This window comes from Hyla sarda, chromosome 2 (genome assembly GCF_029499605.1).
Source record: "Hyla sarda isolate aHylSar1 chromosome 2, aHylSar1.hap1, whole genome shotgun sequence".
Classification (NCBI taxonomy): Eukaryota; Metazoa; Chordata; class Amphibia; order Anura; family Hylidae; genus Hyla; species Hyla sarda.
This window is the reverse complement of record NC_079190.1, coordinates 480,324,869-480,350,457: the sequence shown is the minus strand read 5'-3', so window position 1 is coordinate 480,350,457 and position 25,589 is coordinate 480,324,869. Positions and strand designations below refer to the sequence as shown.

Here is a 25,589-nt window from a genome sequence, read left to right as displayed (position 1 = left end):
TTAAGTGCTAAGGGCACGGTGTTTGCTATCTGCACTGTACATTCATTGCCATATGGTGACGAGTAAATGGATGAGTGCAAATTACAAATAAAATACTCACCAAAAATTGTCCTTTCCCTTGTCAAATGCTTGTTTTTTCCTAATCAAATACTCTTTAAAGGAGAACTCCAGAATATAAAAATTGTCCCCCATACTGTCGGCAGTAAAAAAAAAATTGTACATACCTTCCTTCGCTCCCCCGGGGCCTCCGGTAACCAGCTTCGGTCTCCGCCGCGATCCTCTTCCAGGTTGCCAGTGGTCGGCGAGTCATACTGCACTCAGCCAATCACCGGCCGCAGTGAAGTCCTGACTCGGCCGGTGATAGGCTGAGCGGCAGTTTGACGTTTTCGGCCCCGGCAGTAGGTGCTGGTGTAGTGAAGAATTGTATGTCTTGAAGCGTTCTCACATTGCCGCTCAGCCTATCGCCGGCCAAGTCGGGACTTCGCTGCGGCCGGTGATTGGCTGAGTGCAGTATGACTCGCCGACCACCGGCAACCAAGAAGAGGATCACGGCGGAGGCCGGAGCCGGTTACCGGAGGCCCCGGGGGAGTGGAGGAAGGTATGTAAATCTTTTTTTTTTTTTTTTTTACTACTGGCAGTATGGGGGACAATATTTATATTCTGGAGTTCTCCTTTAATGGTCTATCCACACGTACAGTATTCTGTGCAGATTTGATGCGCAGCATTTTCTGCTGCAGATTTCAATGTAAACAGAATGACTGAACACAGCTTGAAATCCTGCGCATCAAATCGCAGTAAACTGTACGTGTGAATAGACCATAAAGGGGTGCTCCGGCTATAGGCCTCTTATCCCTGACTTCGAGGGGCCCGCAGCTGGGACCCCCCGCAGTCTCTCTGCAGCATCCACATTCTATGCCGGGCTGCTGCTCCAGTCTCGGAAACCTCTGTGTTTCAGAGATTGGAGATGTGACGTTACGCCACGCCCCCTCCATTCATTTCTATGGGAGGGGGCGTGACTGCCGTCACGCCCCCTCCCATAGACATGAATGGAAGGGGTGTCCTGGTCTATGGCTGGAATACCCCTTTAATTCCTCTTCAATGACCCGCCAAAAATCCCCATCAGCTCCTTTCCTGGAAATAGTTGCACATGAAATCCTCATCAAACAATAGACAGGTCAGTAAGGCTCCGTTCGCATTGTGGAAATTCAGAGCAGATTCTGCTTTTTCGGCCTCCCACTTATCTCAATAGGAGTGCGCTGCTCACTTCAGGCTTCTAAAGTTCCACAGCTGAATTTCCGACGCTGAGTTTTTCATTCTTTTGGCAGGATCTGCCCAGAAACTCGTGTTTCATGCCTGTACGCTTCACAGTTTTTTTTTTTTTTTTTCTTTTGTGGTTTGTTTTATATAACTATGCCTGGTTTTTGCTATTTTCAATCATTTTGAACGCCACGGATCCGTCATGTCTGCAGTCGCTATTAGTGTTGGGCGCGAATATTCGCATTTCAAATTTTTATCGCAAATTTGCGAATATTGTGAATATATTCGCTATATATTCGAAATTGCAAATATTTGTTTTTCCGCATATTCGCGTATATGAATATTTGCATATTCCTTCTTTTCACTTGTGGGCCAATTAGAATGATGCAAATACACTTGTCAGAGGTTATCAACAACATCCCTAGCAACCAATAGTAAAGTTGCCCACCCCCTCAATGTTTTTCTTCCTCGAATATGCGAATATAACGAATTTGCGAATATAGGACGAATATTTGTCTATATTCGTGAAATATTGCAAATTTGAATATGGCCAATGTCGCTCATAACTAGTCACTATTGGTGATTGTTGAATGATGCTCTACATCAGTTCAGTTTATAAAGTAGCATACGCCATTACTCATGAAGGTGCTTTATTTCTATATTTTAATGCAGGAGGGTTCGGTTTTCTGGCCATTATTAATTCCTGTCTGGATGCGGAGTCTATTCCTTCTCCTGAAGTTCTTCCCGGAATTCTAAAAATTCTTCTCACGTGGAAGAACACTCAGGAGGATCTCTTTCTGTTCAGCAGGTGAGTGGACGCCTGTTAAAGGAGTAGTGTAGTGAAAGATAGCATATCCCATACCCAACGGATAGAGGATAAGTTATATCTGTAGAGGGTCCGACCACTAGGACTCCCTGCGATCTCCAGAATGGGGCCCTGCAGTCTTCTGGAAGGGGGCGTACCGACCCCCTGCACGGAGCGGTGGCCGACATGACCCCTCCATGTATCCCATAGAGATATATGGAGGAGACCTGTCGGTCGCAGTTTCCTGCAGGGGACGGAACAGCCACTTCCAGCAGACTGCCGGGCGCCGTTATGGAGATCGCTGGGGGTCCCGGCACTCAACCCCCCTGCAATCTATAACTTATCCCCTATCCTTTAGATAAGGGATACGTTGTTTTTTTTACTGCACTACTCCTTTAACTTTCTATTAACTACTGGACCGGTAAACACTATTTGTCCCATTTCTATAGAAAAAGAGAGATGTCACGTGATAAGGACGGCTCCTCATAGCTTTTAGGTCTGACCTACAATCCCGCTTTGTGTGCATAGCATTACTCACAGTGTCTAATCCTTCCCCCTCTACGTCCCAAATCTAGTTAAGAGAGTGTGTTAGGGAGAATGGTTAGGTCAATGAGTGCTAAAGAAATTAGTTTAAAATTATTTATATTTATTATTTCATAAAAAATGCACATTCATCAGTGCTTTTATGTGTGGTGTCTGCAGGGCCCATGCAGATTACCCACAAAGCACTGTACAATAAAAGTTTTTAAATAAAATCTAAAAGATATACCGTATTTTTCGCCCTATAGGACGCACCGGCATATAAGATGCACCCAATTTTAAAGGGGGCAAAATCTAGAAAAAAAAGATTCTGAACCCAACAGTGATCTTCAATCTGCGGGCCTCCAGCCGTTGGCTGTCCGGGCATGCTGGGAATTGTAGTTTTGCAACTACTAGAGGTCCGCCACTGGTATGGGAGGTAATACTCACGTGTCCCCGCCGCTCTGGACCCATCACCGCTGTCCTGGATGTCGCCGCGTCCCCGTGGTGTCTCCGACGCTCCGGACGTCTTCTCCTGGATCCATGCTCTCCGTCGCCGTCATCACGTCGCTACGCACGCCGCTCCTATTGGATGATGGGACGGCGTGCGCGAGGACGTGATGACGTCGAAGGAGAGCGCCGCCGTGCAGGGGATCCCGGCACGGAGCAGACACCGAGGAGGCAGGTAAGGTCCCTCCCGGTGTCCTGTAAGCTGTTCGGGACGCCGTGATTTCACAGCGGCAGTCCCGAACAGCCCGACTGAGCTGCCGGGTTAGTGTCACTTTCACTTCAGACATGGCGGTCAGCTTTGATCGCCGAGTCTCAAGGGTTAGTACAGGGCATCACCGCGATCGGTGATGTCCTGTACTAGCCGAGGTTCCCGGCCGTTGATGGCTGCAGGCACCGCCGCGATAGGTGTGTATTCGCCGTATAAGACGCACCAACTTTTCCCCCCAGTTTTGGGGAAGAAAATGTGCGTCTTATACGGCAAAAAATACGGTAGTTCAAAATATGTACACCGCTGGCTATGAGCCTGTATACTGTGCAGCTGTACGTGTTTGCCGCAATGAGTATGTATTGTGGAGTTTGTTAGTATACCATGTGTACGGTGTTAGTTTTGCCATTATATGTGGCTACTGGTGGTTAGCATATTTACCGTAAATATACAGGTAAATGATGTAATATATAAAACTCTTTTGTTGTGCCAACATTCAGGATGACAATTATAACTTATAACCTATAGCTCCTTCTGGGTAAACAATTTGCTGACATGATAGAAGTCCTGGTGTCTGCAAAAAATGGAAGATGGCTTTGAAGTTGCTTAATAACGTGTGTGCACACTAAGGTACACTAAGCCTGTAAATAAGGAAAGTCATATGGTATTGTATGCAAACTCCAGAAATGCTGCGGAGTAAGAGGACAGTAAATTCCTGTCTTCTATAGAGGTTATTGCATCGGGGCTATGCGCCGTTCCTTAGGAGTACAGAGAGAAAGTTTATGCATATATTTAGTGTGCTGGGTGTCAGAAAATTCCTCAGTGCGAATGGATCCACAGAAAACCCATGTATGCAGCGGAATCTCCGACCGAACTTCCTGAATGGAATTCCGGTCCAAAATTCTGTAATGTGAACCCGGCCTAAGTGTTTCCCTGCAGCCTGTCAGTATTAAATAGTCTGTCAACCTGTAGCCTGTTCATAGCACGGGCTGCTGCAGCGATTCCACTACCCCCATAAAGGGATCAAAACAGTACTCCGAATTTTCTCTTGCACATATAGATGGACATTTATCAACGGGTTTAGTCAGGTTTTCTTTACTATAATTGTCGCAAAATTGTCGCAACTGCGACTACGTGTGTTTTCGTGCGACAATTTGCATCAAGAATAAGAAAAGCAAGAAAATTCAAACTTGCTTACGTAGTAAATTTTTCAAAATGGATTTGCTTTAGTCGCAACTGCACAAAAATAAGTTGCAACAAGGTTAAAAATTGACTAAATTTACTCCAGCTCAAACATGGAGCAGAAAAAGCTACTACCAAAGTAAAAAAGGAAAAATTGCTTACGTGAAAGAAAATTATCAACAGGCTGAAACCAGTTGATAAATATGTCACACATAAGCAAAATAAAAGTAAGGAAAAAATTACTAAAAAAAAGAATACATAAGCAAACATTGATAAATGTCCCTCATAATGCTTACTTATCAGCCATATTCTAGCAGTGTTATTTGTTTCATTCCAGCTTACTTGGATGCATACATGTTGGACTCTTAGCTGTGTCATTTGATCCCCAGTAAATAAATGCTCTACTGTGTAGACAGGAGATTCTCCCGAGACGCTGACTTCCTGTAATGACATCATCTACTAGCAGATCGCTCCTGGCAGCCCTGACCCTCACCACCTAAATTTCTGTAGCAATCATTTGTGTCCTATTTTAGGGACCAGTAGAGCAGCGATGTAGTAGGTGAGCCCATACAATGATCATTTGCAGAGTTATAAAACTCTCCTGACTCACATGGTCTGCCTCCTCTGTGTCTTCATTGTGTCCTATGTAATGCAAGCTTGATACTACTCTCCCCGCTTCTGCTTTTCAGCGCTGACACTAGAAAAAACCCTCACTAGAAAACAGGCTGAAGCTGCATCTTATAGGAGTACACTGACATTCTATAGCCGTTTCCCATCCAGGCTGCCTCCACTTGTTGCAAAACTACAACTCCCAGCATGCCCGGACAGCCTTCGGCTGTCCGGGCATGCTGGGAGTTGTAGTTTTGCAACATCTGGAGTAGGGATCGACCAATTATCGGTATGGCCGATATTATCGGTATGGCCGATATTATCGGTATGGCCGATATTATCGGCCGATAATCCCGATTTTGTGCATTATCGGTATCGGCAATTATCTTGCCGATAATGCCACCCCCCGACCCGCCGCACCGCACCCCCGACCCACCGCACCGCGTCGTACCCCCCACCGTGATGCTGGGCGGTATACCGGTATGGATTTTTGCCCATACCGCTATACCGGTCGGGCCCCTCCCCCACCCTCCGAGTCAATAAAAAAATTAAACTTACCCGTAATGGGGGTGGTCCGGGCCATCCATCCTTCCTTCCTTCCTGTAGTGTCCGGGGGCGTTCCGGGTGGAGGGTGAACCGGTCCGGGCTGTCCTTCTTCTCCGGTGGTCATCTTCTCCACTCCGGGCAGGCTCCGGCCTAGTACACTGCATAGACGTCGCTACGCCGTGACGTCAGGTGCGTCGCTGCTCACGGGCGTCACTGCGCAGCCGCGTCTATGCAGCGTACTAGGCCGGAGCCTGCCCGGAGTGGAGAAGATGACAGCCCGAACCGGTTCACCCTCCACCCGGAACGCCCCCGGACACTACAGGAACGATGGATGGATGGCCCGGACCACCCGGACAGGTAGGGGGAGAGAAGCGGGTGGCGGCGGCGGCGGCCTATGCAGCGCCCGCTTTAAATAAATGATCTGCAGCGGTGTCGCAGGGGGTTAAATAGCCGATAACTTATACCGGAAGATCGGTATAAGTTATCGGCTGTTAACAGCCCTAACCTGCACCGATTATCGATATCGGCCCTAAAAAAATGATATCGGTTGATCCCTAATCTGGAGGCACCTTGGTTGGGAAACACTGCTTTATAATGTGAGTTCGGGGACAAGGCGCTCGTTGTCACAGATCTATGACTTGCTGCATTTAGATAGGACTGAATAGTCTCCACACCCTCTGTCTCTGCAAAGCCAGTGGCATCGTGGGAAATCTAGGCCGCATTAGCGGAGCCATATAAACAGAGAAATAGGAATCGAGATGTCAATCATGTCCCTATACAAAGGCCAATCTCCTATAATACTGTCAGATATGTAATGTTTGTGTGTTTTGCAGTAATCTGAAGGATGCCGGCCTGGACCTTATTGGCCTGAACATTGAAATCATCAGATTCTTTTCACTTCTCCTGAAATACTCTGCGTCTGCTTTACCCAACCTGGAGGATACAGAGTGGGATTTTGTAATGTGCTCCATGTTAGCATGGTTAGAGGTAAGTTGGCAGACAATAGCTATTTTTGAGCAGATATAGTGTTGTCATTATAAAGAATGGTTGTAAAGTTGATCACTCTGCCTTAAAGGGGTACTCCGGTGAAAACCTTTTTTCTTTTAAATCAACTGGTGGCAGAAAGTTAAACATATTTGTAAATTACTTCTATTAAAAAAAATCTTAATCCTTCCAGTACTTATTAGCTGCTGAATGCTACAGAGGAAATTCCTTTCTTTTTGGAACACTGATGACATCACGAGCACAGTGCTCTCTGCTGACATCTCTGTCCATTTTAGCAACCATGCATAGCAGATGTATGCTAAGGGCAGCATGGTGGCTTAGTGGTTAGCACTGCTGCCCTGCAGTGCTGGGGCCTTGGGGTCAAATCCCACTAAGGACAACAATAAATAAAGACTTATTATTATTATAATAACGTCAGCAGAGAGAACTGTGCTCGTGATGTCATCAGAGAGCATTCCAAAAAGAAAAGAATTTCCTCTGTAGTATTCAGCAGCTAATAAGTACTGGAAGGATTAAGATTTTTTAATAGAAGTAATTTACAAATATGTTTAACTTTCTGGCACCAGTTGATTTAAAAAAAAAAAAAAAAAAGTTTTTACCCCTTTAAGTGACTACATGAAGGGTTTATTATTGGATTTGCTTCCTTGTTGCTGTCAGATTATTCTGTTGCATTTCTCCTGTAAGTCACAGCCTGTATTCTCCATGAGATCATCACAGAGGGCAATGTAACATTAACATTAAAGGGGTATTCCGGGAATTTTTATTTATTTGACTATGCTACAGGGGCTGTAAAGTTAGTGCAGTTCATAATATAGTGTCTGTACCTGTGTGTGACTGTTTTCTCACAATTCTTCTGTGAGTTTCATCCCAATATTTATTTTTAACAGCATACAAAATTACTGTTGTCTCAGATTTTTCCCAGGTTGCAATGTGGTCAGCTGATGACAGGGAGCCTGTCTACTTCAATGGGTGTTCAATGGCTGCTGTCCGGAGCAGGATAGGTTTGCTATGGGGATTTGCTATGTCCTACTCTGGAAAGTTCCTTACATGGACAGAGGTGTCAGCAGAGAGCACAGAATAGAAATTAAAAAAGAAAATAATTTCTTCTGGAGCATACAGCAGCTGATAAGTACTGGAAGGATTAAGATTTTTAAATAGAAATAATTTACAAATCTGTTTAACTTTCTGGCACTAGTTGATTTAAAAAAAAAAAAAAATAAGATTGTCTCCTTAAAAAGGAACAACACATATCACTCACACACATAACCAGTACAATATCAGCTCTATTTTAGGGAAAGGGTATAGCAATATTATAGTAAAATCACCTTCTGTATCTAGAAAAAAAGAAAAAAAAGATATTGTTTTTTCCTATCGTGGCTAGTATTGTTCCTCCACTGTACACCTACGTACATTTCCTTTGCCACTTTCTCAAGGGACCGCTTCCACCTCACCAATCATTGGCTGAAGCAGGGCATTGTTGCCGCCATCACTTCCAAAACAAGTTTGTCTTGGAGCAGGAATCCGGTTCGCTCCAAGGTAGGAGGTGGACTGTGTTCTGGAGATCGTGGTTGGACCCACCGCGATCAGACATGTATCCCCGGATAACCCATAAAAAAAAAAAAGTATACATATCTATATGTGTATCTATACATATCGATCTATATATAAATATATATATATATATATATATATGCATAAATTCATATAGATGTCTCTCTCTCCATATATATATATAGATATATAGATATATATAGATATATATATAGTTAGGGCCGTAAATGTTGGCACCCCTTAAATTTTTCTAGAAAATGAAATATTTCTCACAGAAACGGATTGCAGTAACACACGTTTTGCTATACACATGTTTATTCCCTTTGTGTGTATTGTAACTAAATGAATAAAAGGGAGGGAAAAAAGCAAATTGGACATAATGTCACCAAACTCCAAAAATGGTCTGGACAAAATTATTGGCACCCTTTCAAAACCGTGGAAAAAAATGATTGTTTCAAGCATGTGATGCTCCTTTAACCTCACCTAGGGCAAGTAACAGGTCACACTAAACATGGACAACAGAAAGAGGAGAAGAGAACTGTCTGAGGACTTGAGAACCAAAATTGTGGAAAAATATCAACAATCTCAAGGTAACAAGTCCATCTCCAGAGATGTAGATTTGCCTTTGTCCACAGTGAGCAACATTATCAAGAAGTTTGGAACCCATGGCACTGTAGCTAATCTCCTTGGGCGTGGACGGAAGATAAAAATTGATGAAAGGTGTCAATGCAGGATAGTCCAGATGGTGGATAAGCAGCCCCAAACAAGTTCCAAAGATATTCAAGCTGTCCTGCTCAGGGAGCATCAGTGTCAGTGCGAACTATCCGTCAACATTTAAATGAAATAAACGCTATGGCAGGAGACCCAGGAGGACCCCACTGCTGACAGAGACATAAAATAGCAAGACTACATTTAGCCAAAATGAACTTAAGTAAGCCAAAATCCTTCTGGGAAAACGTCTCGTGGACAGATGAGACCAAGATAGAGCTTTTTGGTAAAGCACATCATTCTACTGTTTACCGAAAACGGAATGAGGCCTACAAAGAAAAGAACACAGTACCTACAGTGAAATATGGTGGAGGGTCAATGATGTTTTGGGGTTGTTTTGCTGCCTCTGGCACTGGGTGTCTTGAATGTGTACAAGGCATCATGAAATCTGAGGATTACCAACGCATTTTGGATTGCACTGTACAGCCCAGTGTCAGAAAGCTGGGTTTGCATCCGAGATCTTGGGTCTTCCAGCAGGACAATGACCCCAAACATATGTCAAAAAGAACCCAGAAATGGATGGCAACAAAACGCTGGAAAGTTCTGAAGTGGCCAGCAATGAGTCCAGATCTAAATCCCATTGAACACCTGTGGAGAGATCTTAAAATTGCTGTTGGGAAAAGGCGCCTTCCAATAAGAGAGATCTGGAGCAGTTTGCAAAGGAAGAGTGGTCCAACATTCCGGCTGAGAGGTGTAAGAAGCTTATTGATTGTTATAGGAAGCAACTGATTTAGGTTATTTTTTTTCCAAAGGGTGTGCAACCAAATATTAAGTTATGGGTGCCAATAGTTTTGAACAGCCTATTTTTGGAGTTTGGTGACATTATGTACAATTTGCTTTTTTTTCCTCCCTTTTTTGGTTTAGTTCCAATACACACAAAGGGAACAAACATGTGTATAGCAAAACATGTGTATATATATATATATATATATATATATATTTGTGTAAGAACAGGCCTTTGAAGTGTACCTGTCCTTATAATAAAAAAAATGCGCTTGTACGGAAGCCCGCAGGATAGGTTGTTTGAAATAAAAAAGAAGGTAATTGCATTTACCAATAAATATAGCTGCACTAAGAGCGCAAAACCTCCGTAGACATGTAAGATACAATCTGTAGAGTAAGCAGCCTCTGGGTCCTTTCAATTCCTGCAGATACAAATTTATCTTGTAGAATCTAAAAATTGCGCTGCAGGTCAGCGATCTGCAAAATGGGCATCGCACCTTGTTGACATCCATTTTACAGGTCGCAAACCTGCAGCGCAATTTTTTATTTATTTTTGTTAAACTTCACACTATCTGACTTGTGTTACTGCACAAATAACCCCAATACCGTTATGTGCATGTGGAAGGTACAGGATCGTCTCATGTCAAGAGGGAGATTATAGGAGAACTATACAAAACTGATAGAGTGTCAGAGCCGGGCAGATGTTTAATATAAGTGTCTGCCGTCCAAGCTGCTCTGTTAGACTTCTAAATAATCATATGAGAAGTTGAATTGCATCAGACACGAGCATTCCTAGATAGCCAAGATTTCTTGGGATTTATACCATATTTTGACCAATACCAGGAAATGATTTTGCGTGATGCCTAGTGGGGAGGGTTTAGTTTTTTATTTTTCTGCAGTCGCCTGCATTCAATGCAGTACACCACTAGAGGGTAGTGTTTACTTGGATATCTTTTTTCTACTTTTAAACGCTGATGAATAACTTAAAAATATATACTGATCAGCCATACCGTTAAAACAGGCCAAGTGAATAACATTGATTATCTGGAGACAATGGCGCCTGTCAGGGGTTGGGATATATTAGGTAACAGGGTCATGACCCCAAAGAAATCTGTGAAAATCAGAACAAATCATACAGGTGCAGGAAGAGAGTGGGTATGCAAACACAATGCTGGCCAATAAGGATCAAGTTTATAGACAGGGAGAGCATAAGGGCCAATTGCTTGCCCGTTTCCCCACTCTTTCTGGTAGATAACAGAAAATACACCTTATTGCCCTAAAAAGCCACTGTATCTTACCTTCCCTAGTGTGCTCTATTTCTCACGGGTGTGCTACCATACACTATTTATCCCATAAGGGCCTTAAAATTGGCCACTGTATGGCAAAAATTTATTTACATGGACAAGGGCGATAGGAGCATGTTTTTAGGAGACCATGGCCAAAATAATCATCCAAAATGCACCTTTTAAATGTAAAATACAAAAGTGAACGAAAAAAATACTTAACGTCCCAACGTGTTTCAGCTGGTGGCCTCATCGGGGGGACAGTACACCTTAGGCCTAGATAGTGTATCGCCCTATAAAGAGCGGACCCCATACCCAAACCTTACCTTCCCTAGTGTGCCCTATTCCTCACAGGTGGGCCACTGGTCACTATTCACTAACATTGCCCGCAGTATGGCAAAAATGTCTTTCCCTGGACTAATATGATTCAGTGCCAAACCTTTAGTGTGACATGTACCACCTACCTAAACATTATACAGGCCAAATCGCCCCATGGTAGCGGGATCCCCTAATAGCAGTGCACTATTTCAATCCTTGGACACACTGCAAAAATTGTTCAGGAATGAGGAACATGACACAGGGATCAAATTGGTCAATCATCTGTGGGACGTGCTGGGGAAACTAGTCTGATCCATGAAGGCCGGACCTCTCAGCTCATATGACTTAAAGGGGTTATCCACCATAAGGGGACTTTAGAACTTACCTGCCAGACACTGCTGATTTCTTTTTGTGAAATGGCTATTTCCTGTTAGAGTTCCCTCCCTCTGACTACAAGTCCCAGGATCCCTTGTTTGGAAGTGTGAGTTCACTTTTTTCCCTCCTACACATCGGCCACCCCCCTCTTTGAAGCACACCTTGCAGCCCTGTAGAGAATGTTCCCTCCACACAGCAGTCACTCTACCCATTAAAGCAGACAGGCTCCTTTCAACACCTGACTAGTGATGTAATGTCTCGGGTTGCCCTGCAACCTGGGAATACCGACGTATGTTGTTATGAATAAACATCGGGGCAAAGATTACAGTAGAATTGCGACACTACCATGAAACACAGGTACAGACACTATATTATGAACTTCACTAACTTTACAGCCCCTGTAGCATAGTCCAAAAAAAAACTGCAATTTTGGCTAGCGTCTTGGTGCGGATACCATAAGACACCTTCAGAAATCTTGTGGCGCCCATCCCTCTATGGGTCTGAGCTCTTCTGGTGGTTTAAATATTATGGCTGATCTTCTGAAAAAAAAAAATATATATATATATGTGTATGTATATGTATGTGTATATGTATGTATGTATATATATGTATGTATATGTATGTGTGTGTGTATATATATATATATATATATATATATATATATATATATATAATTTTTTTTTATATATATATATATATATATATATATATATATATATTATTTTTTTTTTTTTTTTATAGTACATGTGTATAAGATTTGTGTTGATGAGGAATCGTCAGAATTTTTCATTTCTCTGGAAGGCATTATGAAGATTATTTCTGATTTCCTCCTTGAAGTGTAATGCCTTGCAGATCATTGCAATTATAGATAAGCTGGAAAAAGAATTTCTAAGTAATAAAGTCTCTAACTATGGCCCAATCACATATTCCTTCTCTTGTGTGTTGTGCATTCTTAGACTGCGTGTGAGAGCTCCGCACTCTACCATGTACCGCTCGTCCGGCTATTTGCTTGCGTAAGTTGCGACCTGGCTTCGGATTTATCTGCTTACTTTCAATCTGTCATCACCAACACTGCCGAAAAGCTTCCCGCAAATCTTATCTCCGAGTGGAAGGAGTTCTTTTCGGAAGGAATCGATGCCTTGCTGTTACCTTTGTTGGTAAAAATAGCAGGTAAAGTATTGCATAATGCAAGGAACGAAATAATAATGCTACCAAGTCTAGAGACTGTTGCAAAACTACAACTCCCAGCATGCCCGGACAGCCTGGGAGTTGTAGTTTTGCAATAGCTGGAGGCTCCCTGGTTGGAAAACACTGTAGTAAAGTTTAAGACCCTTCTGTAGGTATTTTTCCCCCTCTGTGTAGGACTCCCCTAAAGATAGTTTGCCTCTGTATGTAGGACCTTTTTAGGTATTTTGCCCCCTTTGTGTAGGAGTAGCCTGTAGGTAGTATCTCCGTGTAGGTCTCCCGCCCCCCCCCCCCCCCCCCTCTGCCCCGTATGTAGTTTTCCCCCCTCTGTGTAGGACCTCTCTCCCTGTAGGTAGTTTACCTACAGGGGGATCCTACACAGAGGGAGCAAACTACCTTCTGGGGAGTCCTACACAGAGGGGGTAAACTACCTACAGGGGGTCCTACACAAAGGGGGTAAACTACCTACAGGGGGTCCTACACAGAGGGGGTAAACTTACCTACAGGGGAGTCCTATACAGAGGGGGTAAACTACCTACAGGGGGTCCTACACAGAGGGGGCTAAACTACCTACAGGGGGTCCTACACAGAGGGGGGTAAACTACCTACAGGGGAGTCCTACACAGAGGGGGGTAAACTACCTACAGGGGGATCCTACACAGAGGGAGCAAACTACCTTCTGGGGAGTCCTACACAGAGGGGGTAAACTACCTACAGGGGGTCCTACACAAAGGGGGTAAACTACCTACAGGGGGTCCTACACAGAGGGGGTAAACTTACCTACAGGGGAGTCCTATACAGAGGGGGTAAACTACCTACAGGGGAGTCCTACACAGAGGGGGGTAAACTACCTACAGGGGGTCCTACACAGAGGGGGGTAAACTACCTACAGGGGAGTCCTACACAGAGGGGGGTAAACTACCTACAGGGGGTCCTACACAGAGGGGGGTAAACTACCTACAGAGGAGTCCTACACAGAGGGGAGTAAACTACCTAAAGGGGAGTCCTACACAGAGGTGGGTAAACTACTTACAGGGAAGTCCTACACAGAGGGGGGTAAACTACCTTCTGGGGAGTCCTACACAGAGGGGGGTAAACTACCTTCTGGGGAGTCCTACACAGAGGGAGCAAACTACGAGGGGGCGTAGCTGTGACATCAGGAGTCTCCGGCACTGAATCAGATGCTCTAAACGAACGCCGAGTGCAGCAGGGAGATCGCGGGGGTCCCCAACGGGGGGGGACCCCCACGATCAGACATCTTATGCTCTATCCTTTGGATATGGGATAAGATGTCTAGGGGCGCAGTACCCCTTTAATACTTGAGGGTTACCTTCATGCTGTATGAAATGTGGGGGAGGGAACTCTTGTTCCTAGGCCTGGCCAGAAGCCCCCTAAGTTCGCAGGATAAAGTCTATGGAGCGATTGTATCTTTTATTTTATATCTTTGTTTTCTGAATTGGAGACCACAGTGAATAAATCTCTTTTTCTGGCCCTTTCTCTTAGTTGTGGACCGGGTTTGAACCTTTCAGGACAAATATATATAGGGGCCTGTCTTACCTGACTCCTCCCCATTCTAGAACTTTCTCCATTATGGGCTATATAGAATATATTGGGTGTTGTTTCTGAAAACACCACTAGGTGGCAGTTTTTCCTAACAAATAAACTATTTTACAGCTAAGATGTGGATTGTTTGTGAAAGGTAAGGCAAAGGTTACATTTAGAGATGAGCAAACTTACAGTAAATTTGATTCGCAACGAACTTCTCGGCTCGGCAGTTGATGACTTAAACCTTCATAAATTAGTTCAGCTTTCAGGTGCTCCCGTGGGCTGGAAAAGGTGGATACAGTCCTAGGAGACTCTTTCCTAGGACTGTATCCACCTTTTCCAGCCCACCGGAGCACCTGAAAGCTGAACAATTTATGCAGGAAAAGTCATCAACTGCCGAGCCGAGAAGTTCGTGACGAATCGAATTTACTGTAAGTTCGCTCATTTCTAGTTACATTCACATCACGATTTTTCCGGTACAGTTTTGTTTCATTTTTTTTTTTCCAAAACGTTATACGGTTTTGTCAGTTTTTTTGTATAAGGGTGATATGAGGGTTTTTTAAGCTATTGTAGACCCAAAAAACAGTAAAGAACCATCAACCAAACCACGGTTGACCAAAGTTTTGTGCTTGGGAATAAAAACGCAGAAGTACAAAAACTTTCACAAATGGATACATCTTTTTGTGTAAGTTTTTGTATATAGTTTTCAAACACAAAACCTTATACAAAACATTATTGCAATAACATGCTGTAAATGCACTCTAACCCAGTATATCTCAACCAGTGACTCTCCGGGTGTTGGGTAACTACAATTCCCATCATGCCCACAAAGCCTTTGGCTCGTCTGAATTTGACAGGAAACTGGTAAAACAATTGTAAAGTGAGTAAACATAACAAAATACAGTGTAATTGTATTAAAAATAATACAGTAATTAGAGATGAGCGAACTTACAGTAGATTCTTCACGAACTTCTCGGCTCGGCGGTTGCTGACTTTTCCTGCATAAATGAGTTCAGCTTTCAGGTGCTCCGGTGGGCTGGAAAAGGTGGATACAGTCCTAGGAAAGAGTCTCCTAGGACTGTATCCACCTTTTCCAGCCCACGGGAGCACCTGAAGGCTGAACTAATTTATGCAGGAAAAGTCATCAACTGCCGAGCTGAGAAGTTTGTGACAAATCGATTTTACTGTAAGTTCGCTCATCTGTAACAGTAATCAAGTGGACAGGGCCCATCAGACATGCAAGATTAGGAACAACTATCTACAGCAGCTGGGACCCCCGTGATCTCTGTGTAGCACCCAGCGTTCATGTAGATTGATTGGAGCGAGTGGTGGGGGTCGTGATATCACGGCCATGCCCCTCAATGCAAGTCTATGGGAGGGGGCGTGACATCCAGAAATTTTTTTTCCGAACACTGGGGCAGTGGAGTACCCTTTTAAAGTGTACCTGTCACAAAAAGAATACTTTTGACAGATCACAGGGCCAGGTCAAAAATTTTTATTGGTCGGGGTGCCAACTTCATGCCAACTTCCTAACCAATCAGGAGAACGAGCGGGGATTAGTGTGCGGTAGTGCACTTTTCTTCAAGGCTCTCGGCGATCTTTTTCTCACGGTCTATTGGACAGCGAGACAAAGATCAAGGAGAGGCGGTGAGTAAAGTGTTACTGCACACTTAGCCCCGCTCTTCTAAGCAGTGTGGGTCTCAGCACTGTTACCCTGACCGATGAAAACTTTTGACATTTCTCTGTGACATTTTAAAAGTTTTTTTTTTTTTCGAGACCTATATATTAGAATACTGGGTGCAGGGGGGTTAACCCTTTCTCTTCTATAGAACCTTATCACAGTATATGTGTCCTACTGACTCTTGTGTTTTCTGTGTACAGGGGAGCACAAGGCTCCGGAGGTTTCCCATCACACCTCGGTGCTGCAGTCACTGGGCGAAGCTTTGTGCTTCATCTCCAAGGAGCAGCTGCTGAACCACAAGCTCCCGGCCAAGTTTGTTGCTGGACAGAAAAGCAGCCTCTCGGACGGTTTACAGAGCTTGCTGAATACGCTGGCCCCGCTCCTGCTGTATAGGGACAGAGCCGTGCAGATCACAGTCTACCATATGCTAAATAAGTATGAGCCGCGTGTGTCCCTCTCCTGTTGTCACGTGGCACTGCCAGCCTCTCCCTGCGCAGTCACTATGCCATCTTCTAGTCTTTACCCTCTACTTCACCCACATTGTTATCTGCTATTTTTATGCTGTTATTTTACTACAGCTCAGACAACCCAATGACATGCAGATTTAGCATCCTTGGGGAAATTTAAAGGGGTACTCTGGTAGAAATTTATTTATTTATTTTTCTCAAATCAACTGATGCCAGAAAGTTAAACACTTCTAAATTCTAAATTACTTCTATTAAAAATCTTAATTCTTCCAGTACTTATCAGCTGCTGTATACAACAGAGGAAGTTGAGTCGTTCTTTTCAGTCTGACCACTGTGCTCTCTGCTGACACCTCTGTCCATGTCAGGAACTGTCCAGAGCAGGAGAGGTTTGCTATGGGGATTTGCTCCTATTCTGGACAGTTCCTGACATGGACAGAGATGTCGGCAGAGAGCACTGTGGTCAGACAGAAAAGAACAACTCAGCTTCCTCTGTAGTATACAGCAGCTGATCAGTACTGAAAGGATTACAATTTTTTAATAGAAGTAATTTACAAATCTGTTTAACTTTCAGGCACCAGTTAAATTGAAGAAAAAAAATTTTGTTTTCCACTGGACTACCCCTTTAAGTCATTCTTTAGTTACAGACAAACATAAAAAATGTGACTTTTGTCTACAGTTTAGTGTAATTCTGCCATTCTTCATACTCTCCACAACCCATTTCCAGTCCCAGATATGCTGAACAAGTGTCTTAGGTTTTCATACAATTTATAAAATGAAGAAAAACAAAGCTGCATTGTTATAGAAACAGCGCCACATCTGTCCTCAGGTTTTAGTCGGTATTGCACCTCAGCCTCCTTAAAGGGGTACTCTGGTGCAAAACTATTTTTTCAAATCGACTAGTGCTAGAAAGTTAAACAGATTTTTTAATTACTTTTATTTCAAAAATTTTAATCCTTCCAATACTTATCAGCTGCTGTGTACTACAGAGTACGTTGAGTTGTTCTTCTCTGTCTGACCACAATGCTCTCTGCTGACACCTCGGTCCATGTCAGGAACTGTCCAGAGCAAGAGAGGCTTGCTATGGGGATTTGCTCCTACTCTGGACCGTTCCTGACATGGATAGAGGTGTCAGACAGAGAAGAATTACATAACTTCCTGTGGAGCATACAGCAGCTGTTAAGTACTGGAAAGAGTAAGATTTTTGAATAGAACTAATTTACAAATCTGTTTAACTTTCAGGCACCTGTTGATTTTAATTTTATTTATTTTTTTCCCACCGAAGTACCCCTTTAACATCAATAGAGCTGATCTGCAATACTAGACATGCGACCATTGGGCTAGTATGGCGCTGTTATGGAAGAGAGCTGACATGTTTTTCTAATTTTGGAAACCACTTTTAACGTTGTAGTCTGTAAACGGTAAAGGGGTACTTTGATGAGCATAACTTATCCTTTATCACAGGATAGGGAGTAAGTGTCTGATCTTGTGCAGGGGTGGGTGGGGTGGGCAAGGGTCCAACTGCTGCGACCCCCAGCGATCCCCTGCACAGTGCCCGACTCTTACCCTTTAACTTTGGAGATGTCGTATACACCTTCGTAGATGAGCAGGATAGGGATCCCCACGGATCCATCTATAGACAGCTGTATATACAGGATAGCGCACAAAGACTTAACCCAGAACTGCTCAGCAGCAATGGGGGTTAACACTTTCCTTGCTGGGCTCCTGCATAGTATACTTGGGTACACTATGCACCCCTGTATACTATACAGCCGGCTGAGGTAAGTAGTGATGCTCTGTACCCTGGATATGCTATACATCACTCCTCACCTCCTTACAATCTGTGGACCAGGCGCTCTGCATCCGACCCACAGAGCGGTACCTGAATTGCCACAAGGTACAAAATTGACTGTTTCCACACACCGGCAAAAACACAAGAAAAAACGCAAGAAAAACTGACAAAACGCAGGAAAAAGCTGGGACAGTTTTTCTGGCGTTTTTGCTGGTGAACAAAAAACTTCAATGGAATCCGGAGCCTAAAAGCAATAGAACAAAATCCCTGTGTCCACTCTTCCTGTGAGGTGCAGCTCAGGTGTACAAATAGAACTGTGTGGAGATTTAGAACTTTGCACAAAATTTATCAAGTGCCTTGCACAAGTATGGTAAATTTAGACCAAAATGATCTACAAAAAACTTCTACCTACACCAACATTTATAAATTTCCCCCATAGAGAGTTAGATAGATAGATATATAGATATGAGATAGATAGATAGGATAGATAATAGATAGATAGATACAAAATTGTGGCGGAGCAGCACTCCTGGAGTGTAGAAAACACAGGGGGGTGCAAGTAGACAAAGGCCCGGTCCCAGGCACTGTAGATAAAGACAAAAAGATTCTGCAGCACTCCGTAGCATGCGGTAAAAGGTAAGTGGGTTATTCCATCAGACAAGTGCAATGTTTCGGTTGCCAGTTGCGGCCATTTTCAAGCTAGATAGATAGATAGATATAGAGAGATATTAGATAGATAGATATGAGATAGATAGATATGAGATGGATAGATAGAATGATATGAGAAACATAGATATAGAGAGATATTAGATAGATAGATAGATGGATAGATATGAGATAGATGGATAGATATGAGATAGATGGATAGATATGAGATAGATGGATAGATATGAGATAGATGGATAGATATGAGATAGATGGATAGATATGAGATAGATGGATAGATATGAGATAGATGGATAGATATGAGATATGAGATAGATAGATATGAGATATGAGATGGATAGATATGAGATATGAGATAGATATGAGATAGATAGATGGATATGAGATAGATAGATAGATAGATATGAGAGATAGATAGATAGATAGATAGATAGATATGAGAGATAGATAGATAGACAGATATGAGATAGATAGATAGATATAGATAGATATGAGATCGATAGATAGATATGAGATCGATAGATAGATATGAGATCGATAGATATGAGATAAATATGAGATAGATATAGATATGGGATAGATATATATATATACATTTTGTAAACATAGTCACATGGTTGCTGCCATTACGTAACAGCGTTCCCAGACTCAGATCACATACACAGCGACCAGAGAACATAGGAATACCGGAGATGGTGAACAGCTGCAGGAAACCAGCAACAGATGTGACTCGGTATCCCAGCGGGGAATTCTCCACATCAAAGGCCCACATTTACCTTACATTATTTTCTGTTTTATCTGGGAACACTTAATATGTAGTGCGGTCACGATGCCGTCATTAACTGGAGAAGACGGGGGATACCCTTGTTTCAATTAAAAGCTCCAGCTTTACATTTAGAGTTGGGTTTACAATTTCCTATAGTCACCATAAAAATCCCTGCTGAACTCTTTAGAAGTAAAACTAAGTGATCAAACACAGCGTGTTTTTAGCACCCTTATCCTAGATCTACATTATTTTTTTTTTTTTTTGCATATATATTCAGTACAGACCAAAAGTTTGGAAACACCTTCTCATTCAGAGTTTTCTTTATTTTCATGACTATGAAAATTGTAGATTCACACTGAAGGCATCAAAACTATGAATTAACACATGTGGAATTATATACATAACAAAAAAGTGTGAAACAACTGAAAATATGTCATATTCTAGGTTCTTCAAAGTAGCCACCTTTTGCTTTGATTACTACTTTGCACTCTAACTCTTGAAGCTCATCAAGAGGTAGTCACCTGAAATGGTCTTCCAACAGTCTTGAAGGAGTTCCCAGAGATGCTTAGCACTTGTTGGCCCTTTTGCCTTCACTCTGCGGTCCAGCTCACCCCAAACCATCTCGATTGGGTTCAGGTCCGGTGACTATGGAGGCCAGGTCACCTGGAGCAACACCCCATCACTCTCCTTGGTCAAATAGCCCTTACACAGCCTGGAGGTGTTTGGGGTCATTGTCCTGTTGAAAAATAAATGATGGTTCAACTAAACGCAAACCGGATGGAATAGCATGCCGCTGCAAGATGCTGTGGTAGCCATGCTGGTTCAGTATACCTTCTATTTTGAATAAATCCCCAACAGTGTCACCAGCAAAGCACCCCCACACCATCACACCTCCTCCTCCACACCAGCACACCTGTGAAGTGAAAACCATTTCAGGTGACTACCTCTTGAAGCTCAACAAGAGAATGCCAAGAGTGTGCAAATCAGTAATCAAAGCAAGAGGTGGCTACTTTGAAGAACCTAGAATATGACGTATTTTCAGTTATTTCACCCTTTTTTGTTATGTATATAATTCCACATGTGTTAATTCATAGTTTTGATGCCTTCAGTGTGAATCTACAATTTTCATATTCATGAAAATAAAGAAAACGCTGAATGAGAAGGTGTGTCCACACTTTTGGTCTGTACTGTGTATATATATATATATATATCTATATCTATATCTATATCTATATATATATATATATATATATATATATATATATATATATATATATATATCTTTATTGCATTTTTATTTATTAGCATTTGTGACCTAACTTAAAGGGGTACTCTGCCTCTAGACATCTTATCTCCTATACAAAGGATAGGCTATAAGATGTCTGATCGCGGGGACCCCTGCAATCTCCCTGCTGCACCCGGTGTTCGTTTAGAGCCCCCTTAATGCACGTCCCCTCCCATAAACTTGCATTGAGGGGGCATGGCTGTGATGTCACACGCCTCAGCCCCACATCGCCAGTCATCCGGCACGGAGCGAAGTTCGCTCCGTGCACCGGATGTCGGGGGTGCCACAGCTAAGAATGCGGGGGTCCCCAGTGGTGGGACCCCCACGATCAGACTTCTTGTCCCCTATTCTTTGGATGGGGTATAAGATGTCTAGGGGCGGAGTACCGCTTTATGATTTAATAGTTAAAAGATAGATCTGGAAATCGTCACAAGCGTGCTAGCTGCTGTTCACAGATATTACTAGGGCTTCAGCTTTTCTGTATCTATGATTGAGCCCATATTCACACAGTGTACCTCAGGACGTATTTGTAGCTGCCAAATAATGCAGCCGTTTATTAAAGTTGTCAGTATTGATGCAGGTTATTTCACTATTTTCGGCAATGTTTACATGCTATGTGCGCACTGACGGACACTTTTCCGTAAACCTTCATACAGCATATTATTTGTGCTGTGTTCCTTGTAAGCTGTGACGTCACATCACAGGCTCTAAATGACCTAATGAATAGCTCTTGTCCCCCCCCCTGTCTACTTAGGCAGGACCTGAATGACTAGCTGTCTAGGCATGCTGGGAGTTGTAGTAGTTTTTCAACAGCTGGAGCAACTGGAGAAATACTGAATCAGCAGATAGTAACCTGTTTTTTTATTTATTTATTTTTTATTTCCAGAATCATGGTGGATCTGCCAGCGTTTGATGAAGACCATGGATCTGAGGATGAAGAGGAACCAGCTTTGTAAGTCTGCTTTTAAAATGCATTGATATATACAATGAAAGACCATCTTCCCCCTACGCCATCTATTTGTATTTAAAGGAGATATCTGGCACAACTTAAATAAGATGTTATATATATATATATATATATATATATATATATATATATATATATATGTGTATCGATATAGATATATGCTCACCATGACTCCACAAGGCATCCCGGCTGATTTGTTTCAAAATCAGCCCCCCATATCCCCCATGAACAGCTTTAAAAATCCTGTTGTGTCAGCAGAAAACTCAGAAGATAATTCTGTAATGTTTCCTACATTTCCCATGAATTCATTGGCTTTAGGTGTGGTGTTTTATCATTGCACCTGGTCATCTATTTGGCTGCTGGTGTTGATCAGAGCCTCGGGAGACATGAATAACTATTATATATCCTTATCTTAGTAATAGCAGCCGCAGTATACAGATAAAGTTTGGAGGGGAGGTGTATAACCATTATATGTACTAATCCTATAGACATAGCAGAAGCAGTATACAGATGAAGCTAAAAGGGAGGTGTATAATTACTATATATCCTGATCCCATAGAGATAGCACCAGTATGTAGATAGAGCTAGAGTGGAGGTGTATAACTACTATTTCTCGAGCGCTTCATTGGAGGACACAGGACCATGGGTATATGCTGTTTGCCACTAGAAGACTGACACTAGGCAAAAAAACAAAAGAAGGTCGGCCCCTCCCGGCAGGATATACCCGCCTCCTGGCTCTGAGCAACTCAGTTTTAGCTTCGTGTCAGAGGAGGCAGACGCAGGTCTGGAGCTCTCCAGACCTGGTCTTATTTCTTCTTGTTTTTTTTTTCTAGTTCCAGGTTCTAGTTAGATATTCTCTTTTGTTTTATCTAGCGTGGGGTGACAGGAGCATGGCGCTGCCTGATCCCCCCCCCCCCCCCACCTGCAAGCTATGGGCACGGTGCATTGCTGGTGAGGAGGTAACCCCTCCTCGCCAGCAGCCAGCGCTTGGTGGAGTGCCCTGGGTCTGGGTCCCCCTGTTTGCCTTCATTGGTGAGTATACTGGAGCTCTGTAGGTGAGAATTCCCTCTGTTCCCTGGGCCCCCTTTTCCCCTTCCTAGGCCCCCCTCTCCCTTTCCTGGGCCACTCTCTCCCTTCCCTGGCCCTCTTTTCCTTATGGCTGGGGAATGTGTGTTTTCTGGGGAGGTTAGGGTTAATCTGCCCCCCTAACACACACCCCTCCTCCGGCAAGCTATGGGGTAACTTGCCTGTGGTTCCCTGTTTGCAGGCGTCAGCACTTTGGAGGCCGCGTTCCCGAGGTCTCCTGGGGAACCCGGACCGCGGGCATGCATTAAATTTAGCCCGCGGCTTGGGCCTGTTCCGCCACAGCCTCCATCCTTCTAAGCGCTCCTTTACTGAGCTGCCTTTCATGGGGTCCCGCCTCTTTGGTAAACGTCTCGATGAGATCATATCTGAGGCTACCATAGGCAAGAGTTCCCTCTTACCCCAAAACCGTCCACGCCGTTCGGTCTCGCGGCGGAAGGCCCCTTCCTTTCACCCCCTTCCTTTCACCCCGTTTCGTTTCTCGGGCCACCAGGACAAGCTGGCGGCCCCTCAGGATAAGAGGCTCCGTTCCACCTGCCCCTCCTCTAAGGCTGGGACTCGCAAGCCTCCCTCCGCCTAAGGGTGCGCCCCCATCCGAGCCTTCCCCTCGGGTGGGTGGTCGCCTGTTCCTCTTTCGGGGCGCCTGGCTGGCTCAATTCCAAGATGCTTGGGTTCGGGAGGTCGTATTCCAGGGCTACCGAATAGAGTTTTCTTCCGTTTGCCGGGATAGACCTCGACGTCACTCTGCAGACTCTCTCCAGTTTCGGTTGGATCATCAACTGAAATCCAACCGATCCCCGTCCCAATCTCTGATTTTTCTCTGACTCCGCTCTGACACAGTGGCATACCCTCCTGGAGGACAATCTTCGGTAGTTATTGTCGGGGATTCGCTTACTTTGACGGCCGGGTCCGATTCCGGTCCATACCTGCATGTCGGTCCTGGGCAAGATGGTGGCCTCCATGGAAGCAGTCCCATTTGCCCAATTTCGGTACCGTCCCCTCCAGTGGGCAATCCTTTCCCAGTGGATAAATCCCCCTTGTCTCTCCACCGGGGGATCCGGCTTCCGCTCCACGTTCACCGCTCCCTCAGTTGGTGGCTCCTGTCCCCCCTCCTTTGGGAGGGTGGCTCCTTCCTGCCTCTCACTTGGCATGTTCGGACAACGGACGCGAGTCTCCTCGGCTGGGGAGGTGTCTTCCGGGGCGAGACGGTTCAAGGCAGTTGGACCCTGTCGGATCTCCCCATAAACATCCTGGAAAACTGTGCGATCTTCCTGTGCCTTCCCGCCGGAACAGGAAGGTTCCTTGCTTTGTCTCCAGGTAGCGGGGACCCTCTGGCTCTAACGGTAGCTGCTCTCGTGATCCCTTGGACCCCTTAGCTCTGCCCTACCTTTTCCTTCCACTTCTTCCCAAGGTCATCAGGAAGCTCAAGGCGGAGGGCGTCTCAGCGATTCTGGTTGCCCCGGACTGGCGTGTGGTATGCAGGTACCTGTGGCGTGTGGTATGCAGGTACCTGTGGCGTGTGGTATGCAGACGTGGTCGGTCCCGTGGCGGACGTTCCCTTCCGCCTTTCAGATTGTCCCGACCTCCTCTCCCAAGGACCCCTCTGCCACCCCAATTTACTTCCACTACTTTAGACGACGTGGTTGTTGAGACCGCGGTTTTGAGGGCTCGAGGATTTTCTTCCCGTGTGATTCGGACCATGCTCCATGCTCGGAAGCCCTCATTCGCCTGGATTTATCACCTTACCTGGCGGGCCTATTTCTGCTCGTATGAGGCTCATTTGCTTTCTCCCCCCTCCTTCTCTTTGCCTAACCTCTTGTCCTTTCTCCAATCGGGGCTGGAGACGCGTCTTGCTCTCAGTTCCATTAAAGGGCAAGTTTCGGTAGTTGTCTGTCCTCTTCCAATGCTCGCTTGCGTCTGATCTTCATGTGTGGACCTTTTTGCAGGGCGTGGCTCACAAAGTTCCCCCGTTTCGGTCCCTTACTGCCCCTTGGGACCTCAACCTTGTTCTGGATGCCATACAGGGTTCTCTGTTTGAGCCTCTTGGTCAGATTTCCCTTCGCTTTCTTTCCTGGAAGGTAGCATTCCTTATCGCGGTTACGTCCATTCGCAGGGTGTCAGAATTGGCCGCCCTCTCTTGCCGTTCCGCTTTCCTGGTGCTTCATCAAGACAAGGTAGTCCTGCGGCCTGTACCCGCCTTTCAGCCCAAGGTTGTGTCTTCCTTTCACTTGAACGAGGAGATTGTGTTGCCTTCCTTCTGCCTGTCCCCTTCTCATCCTCCGGAGCGCCAGCTTCACAAGCTATACTTGGTTTGAGCAGTTCGGACCTATTTGTCGTTCACTTCCTACTTTCGGCAGTGTGATTCCCTGTTTGTGCTTCCTGAGGGACGGCTCTGCCATCTCGGAGACGTACCGTTGCAGGGGTCAGGCTCATTCCACCCGCGCGGTGGGCGCGTCTTGGGCGGTCTTACAGGCCTTCGGCCTTACAGGTTTGCAAGGC

General features: G+C 44.5%; 1 protein-coding gene across 1 annotated transcript in view; it reads left to right on the top strand.

The window, feature by feature from the left end:
* The window catches only part of LTN1 (listerin E3 ubiquitin protein ligase 1), a 161,974-nt gene that overhangs the window by 90,238 nt on the left and 46,147 nt on the right, over positions 1–25,589 (top strand). The window contains exons 20-24 of the mRNA XM_056559464.1: positions 1,930–2,065; positions 6,467–6,620; positions 12,613–12,826; positions 16,268–16,502; positions 21,927–21,992. Of these exons, the coding sequence (XP_056415439.1) occupies positions 1,930–2,065; positions 6,467–6,620; positions 12,613–12,826; positions 16,268–16,502; positions 21,927–21,992 (805 nt within the window). The remainder of the gene's footprint in view (positions 1–1,929; positions 2,066–6,466; positions 6,621–12,612; positions 12,827–16,267; positions 16,503–21,926; positions 21,993–25,589) is intronic.